General features: G+C 56.4%; 1 protein-coding gene across 1 annotated transcript in view; it reads left to right on the plus strand.

Annotated features, from left to right (window-relative positions):
- Nucleotides 1-6,000, plus strand: part of CCDC88C (coiled-coil domain containing 88C) — a gene marked incomplete at its 5' end in the record, with an annotated part of 129,033 nt that overhangs the window by 80,122 nt on the left and 42,911 nt on the right. The window contains one exon of the mRNA XM_082648383.1: nucleotides 2,197-2,381. Within this exon, the coding sequence (XP_082504509.1) occupies nucleotides 2,197-2,381 (185 nt within the window). The remainder of the gene's footprint in view (nucleotides 1-2,196; nucleotides 2,382-6,000) is intronic.

Raw genomic sequence — 6,000 nt, forward strand, 5'->3', positions numbered from 1 at the left:
TCCCGGCTCTGGGAGGAGTACAGGTCCATCGGGGAGGGCCACTGCCCCCTGGCAGAGCGGAGAAGTGGTGCAGGACTCCTGGGACAGTCCCAGACCAAATGAGAGTATTTCTGTTAGAAACCAGGGTGACCTGTGGGGTCAGAAAGCCTCACCCCTTTAGATGACTACTCAGTACAGTCTGTGGGCCCTTTCAGGTCAGTGAGCACGATTTATTCTTGGTGTTCCCAACTCCCGGTGCTTAGCTGGGAGCTGATGAACATTGACCTGAATGAAGGCATGATGCAGGCAGAGCCTGCATATACTTCTGCATGTGTGCTGTGCTGCCTTCTTGATTCAGAAAGACCTGGCGTAAAGTCTTGGCTCCTTCACTGGAGGTTAGCTGGGTGACCTCTTTCACACCTCAGTTTCCTTGTCTGCAAAATGGGAGTAATGAAGCTGCCTCATAGGAGGAGACAGTGAAACATGATGCCATGCCTGGCCCACGGCCAGCAATAAGGGACAGCTGTTCTTGTTGCCAGGGTCTTAATGAAATACATCCCATCGCTCTGGTTGCTTGGGGTGCTAATGAGCGTGGCACTCAGTAGTAAGCTGTTATGTCACAGTACTAGTCTTTGAAGCACTGGCTTTTATGGAAGAAGAAAGGAGGCTCGTGGTCCATGCTGTTGTTTAACTTGTAGGACCTGAGGAATTAGTCCCCACGAGTACAGAGTTTCAGTTTGGGATGATGGAAAAGTCTGGAGGTGGATATTGGTGTTGGTTGCACAGCAATGGGAACATAGCTAATGCCACAGGACTGTACACTTTAAAATGGTAAATTTTATGTTAAGTATATTTCACCCCAATTAGAAAATGTCCTTTTTTCATGAATGCTGCCAAGGTACTGCCCCAGTGATCCCAGGCTGAGCATTAGCTGAGTTTTAGTTGAGATTTGTTTCATTGGTAGCGTGGTTTCATATGTTGCAAGCATGTGTGCTCACGTGCGTCAGCGCTGGGCCTGGGTCAGAGCCACGGGCACTCTCTCCATCTCCACTGCTTCACGGCCTGTTGTTGCTCGGGGTCTTGAGGACGTTCGGGCTTGTTGGGTCTGAACTGCTATCCTCGGTGCAAGATGAGAACTCAGAGAGGGTGGCACGTGCCTTTCAGTTCTTACGATCGCCCAGAGGATCTCAACACACACACCCTTGTTTCTAGCTTGATGTGCTCACTAGGGAAGCCATCGTCCTGTATGTACCCCTGCCCCTGGGGTGATGAGTAAGAAGCAGGTCGGGGCGCAGCCCTCTTAACAGTGTCATGAGGCTCCCAGAGCTGAGTCTGTGCCATTGATGGGACAGGCGGGGACGGAACAACACCAACCCCTTCTTTCAGGGACTTCCATACACGTTCCTTTCTCCTCCTGAAGAAGCCCCATGACTTACCTAAAGTCATGCACCTGCTGGTGGCAGGAAGGAGCAAAGAACTCCCATTCCTGACTCTCAGGTCTATGGCCCCCTTCTCCATTTGTATTCGAGCTCTTTGAAAGAAAGCAGAGTAGATAATCTCCCTTTTTCTGTCTTTAGCTTATATTTTCATCGCACTTAGCATTTTTAAAGTAGTTTACATGTACTATCTCATATTTTTGTCAATGTAATCGTGAAATTAAAAAATGAAATCTCTATCCAAAGGACCTTATTCAGGGATGGCAAGTACTGGGCATACGTGCCCACAGAGCCTTCTGCCACCAGTGGCAGACATAACTAGTCGATTACCGTGCCCCTCCTGCTGAGCCACCCAGACTCCCACTAGTCTCAGAGCTGGCACAGAAAATGTCGCCTATTTGCCATCTCTTTTAGGCCCTAAGACCCTTGAGTTGTACCGTCGGTCAGCTTGGTTAGCAGCTTGTTAAGAAGCAGATCCTGGCAGTTAACAGTCTTAACGTTTGCATTGGCTTCTTCACTGTAATCTGCTTTCCTCTTAAGCTCTGGGCCCAGCTGAGCCAGCAGAGGGACTGAAACTGCCTGAGGGACTTTGAGGCACTAACAGCGACGGCAGCATGTGAAATGGGGGGCACCCAGCCAACCTATGGGAGCCCTTCCCAGGCCCCTCAAACCTAGGGCATGGGGGCCCGATGGCCCCGGCTCATGGCGGCCCGATGGCCCCAGCTCATGGCTGGAAGCAGAGGCTCCTGGATCCTGGGCCTGACTCAGCTTTGTGCTTCAGCCTCCAGGAAGTCGTTTGTGTTTGAGCTGAACGAGTGCGCCTCTAGCCGCATCCTGAAGCTGGAGAAGGAGAACCAGAGCCTCCAGAGCACCATACAGGGGCTGCGGGACGCGTCCCTGGCGCTGGAGGAGAGCAACCTCAAGTGCGGGGAGCTGGAGAGGGAGAATCACCAGCTCAGCAAGAAGGTAACCCGGCCTAGGCGGGTGGACACCCCTCCCCCAACCCGGTCTGCCCTATAGAGGCTAGTCGGTGGCCAGGCAAGGCAGTCAGGTGTCGGTGAGGATGCGCCGCTGGGAGAAAAGCAGAAGCCAGTGCAGCCGCAGTTAATTACACAATAATAGAAGAACAAGAGCACTTGCGAGAGGAGTTAAGAGGCAGCGTGGCTTGTGCCTGCACTGCCTTGAGGGTACGTCTCGGACAGTACTTGACCTGTGTGCCTCCTCGTCTTCATCTGTGAAATGGGGTTAGTGGGCTTCCCACCTAACACGTGTTGCGTGGACTCCATGAGCTAGTGTATGTAAGGAGTCTGGCACGTGGTAAGGGCTCAGTGAAAAGAAAACAGTGGACTGTGAAAAAGCATAGGATGGATCATAGGGGAGAGGAGGCAATGATGTAAGTCACACCTACGTGTGTGGGGAGTAGGGACCACTGATGGGCATTTTAGGGCACTGCTGGTGGTGAAACAGGATCAGTGCTCACTCCCTCCTCTCAGTCTACGAGATGGAAAAGAAGAGATGGCTGAACGGTATTTGCCTTTCAGGACAGCTGCTGGGTCTTCCCAGGAGCACAGGAGAACCCAGACATCTGGGAGAACAGACAGGCTTACAGAGCAGTCTTCCTTCTGCAGTTAGGAGGACCCCCCCACCCCGCATTTGCACTGGGGATTCAGTCTCAGGTGCAGAAAGGGGCCGTTGAGAGGCTAGGGATCGCCTCCAGGTCTTGGTCACTCCAGGTCAGAGGGCCTCAGAACACCTAGGCCACACTGCGATGGCGCAGTTGCATCGTGGGCTCCGAGCACACCAGCTGTCAGAGTCCAGCTGAGGAAGAGGACACGAGCCCTGTTGCTTGCTGACCGCCATGCAGGCCTGGTGCTTTCGGGTGTCCCACCTGCCCACGAGTCCTGCCAGTGTCATTCTCTGCTGCACAGGCAGTGGGAGGGGCACGGGCTGCAGGGAGAGACCTGGGCTCCGCTGGTCCTGGCTGTGCTGGTCCCTTATCTCTGTGTGAGGCTTGGGACAGCCCCTCCTTCTGTGAACTGGTCTCTGGAGCCCCCTCATGGGACCTCCCAGGCTTGATTACTCGCTCTTCTTGTCCCTTTGAAGCATCGTGTGCCATGCAGCATTTCGGCCGACAAGCATTTTGTCCTGCCTTCGTAGGACAATAGAAAACCCCACCCCATCTCATGCGATGTCTCTCAGCGTGGAACAGCATGGGGAAGGCAGCTAGGCGGTTTAGGCTTTTTAGATTCACATGGCCCTAGCACAGGAAATGTCTTTATAAGTGGCAGTTCGACCTTGGCCAAGATAAAAAAGAATCAGCCTTTAGAAAGATGAGAACCGTTGACTCTGTGGGTCCTCACGGGTCTGCTGCAGAAAGCCCGCAACGTAATAGCGCTGGCCCGGCTCCCAGCAGCCCTCTGAGATGACCGCTCACGCTTTTCCCCACCCTCGTGGCTCACTCTGGCCCCTCCTCTGCACAAACAGGATGGCAGTGGGTGCTGCCTGCCCGGCATTACTCCTCAGCCCCCGTCTCTCAGGCCCCACCCTCCTGCTTCCCCTCGGGGTCAGTTCCCTGGTGGGACACCAGCCCTCTCCTGCCGCGGTTCTTAGGAGGCATGTCTTGGCATAGAATCCCTGGCAGGAGGGAGGTGCCGCAGTTCCCAGGCCCGTCCTGTGTCTGGTGCCGGGATCCCTGGGAGGCGGCCCTCTGCCCGCCAGAGCGCCTCTTCCCCACCTGCTCAGCCTGCCCGTGGCCTGACCAAACCTGTCCTGGCCCAGCAGCCGTGGTTTTGCTCTCTCCCCCCAGAGCCGAGCACTGACGGTGCCCCCTAGCATTGGATGGGTGGACACCTCAGCCCCAGCTGGAGGGCTCACTGGACCCTAATCCATCTCAGCTCACCCCAGTTTCCCTCCTCCAGCCTCAGCCATCCCACCCTCCTCGGCACCCCCCCATGTGGCCTGTCTGGGCCCCAGCTGACACTCGTCAGTCAATCAGTGAACCCCCAGGTCCCGCTGGTGCCAGCCTGGCTCTTACCACACCCCAAGCATAGCCCAGGCTGCGAGCTTGCTTAGGTCTGAAATGTCTGTGGAAACCCTAGCTCCCTGAAGTTAATATCCTCCCCTCTAACCCACAAAACTTCCACGGACCGTAGAGAAGCTGCCTCCTTCCTGCGACTGTGAATCTGCATTGATGTCCTAAGAGTTAAGAATCCTTATTTTCAGGGGAAGGGGCAGCCCTTTGGGGGCCTGTTACTAGAAGGAAAGAGCAGCCCGGGGCTGAGAGGCAGGCCCCCGGCACCCACATGGCCTGGGACCCGGAGTGGCCCCTGCAGCCCAAGGCAGGTGCTTTAGGAAGGAAGGACGGGAAACCTCTCAGGGCTGGCAGGCCTGGAGCTAGCCCACATCTCCGCCCAGCGAGTTCACCCCAGGGGCACCGAGGTTCTTCAGGGATGGGCTCTGGTTCCGTGGCAAAAAGAGCCAGAAAAGGAGAGAGACGGCTTGGGTGTGGGACCTGGGGAGATCACATCTTTAGACCAGAAGCAACAGCAACGAGAAATGCAGAGGTTGGAATAATGTTCCTTTCTCTGGGAGAGAAGGGGCAGCAGGGATAGGCTATTAACAGTAAGGGTGGGGGTAAGCCAGCAGACCCCCCTGACTGTGAGTGAGGACTGGGGGGTCGGCCACGGGGTGTGTGCCCCGGCTCTGCCCCGTCCTCACTGCGAGGCCTCGGGCCAGTCGCTGAGCCCCTCTGGGCCCAGTGTCCTCCTGGGTATTTGGTTGCCTTTATTCCCCAAGGCCGTTGTCTCAGGCGTAGGCTTTACCATCGGAGGTGATCCCTGGTGCCTGGCCGAGTCCCAGGCCTTGTGCCAGGAAGTGGGGCAAAGATAAGGAAGGATTAGAAATACGTTCTTGCTTTTGAGAACCACTCGGATGTTCGCCGCGTTATAGCGTGTTTTCCTGTGGACCCCAGCTGGGTGGGGCTCCCCAGTCCTGGGGTCCCCGGGTTGGGGCAGGGGGGGTTGAGGTGCTGCCGTGATATGACAGTAGGAGTATGAGCTCGGCCCGGCTCTCCCCGCTGGTGGGGGAAGGAGCTTGCGTGCTGCTCCCTCCTGTGAGGGTTTGAGAGCTCCCAGATCTGTGCGCCAGGAAGGCAGCGCGCCCCTCACCCGAGGACAGGTACGCAGAGTCTGCTTTAGAGCAGTGATCTTCCGGGAGCTTCGGAACCTCCCGTGCCAGGCCCCGGCCCAGGTGGGCTGAACTGCAGCAGGCTCAGCCCTGCTGCTCACGGGGGTCATTGGGCATCTCGGGGTCGTGGCCCGAGGTCCAAGGTCTTTCAGAGCTTCGAGAGCCATCTGGTCTTTGCAATCTATTTTTTCAGGACAGCCATCCCAAACCAGAACATCAGGATCATTTAGGAGCATGTCAAAATGCAGACCGGCTAGTCAGGAGCTCTGTGGGTGGCCGGGCCCGGAGCTCTCACGGGGAGGGGCGGCGAACATCGCTGCACCCGCCGCCTGCTAGGCGTGTGCCGAGCACGACACAGTGACAGAAGCTCTCAAGGATGCTCGCTGCTGGTCCTGCGTCA

This window comes from Grampus griseus, assembly GCF_964374135.1.
Source record: "Grampus griseus genome assembly, chromosome: 2".
NCBI classification, from domain to species: domain Eukaryota; kingdom Metazoa; phylum Chordata; class Mammalia; order Artiodactyla; family Delphinidae; genus Grampus; species Grampus griseus.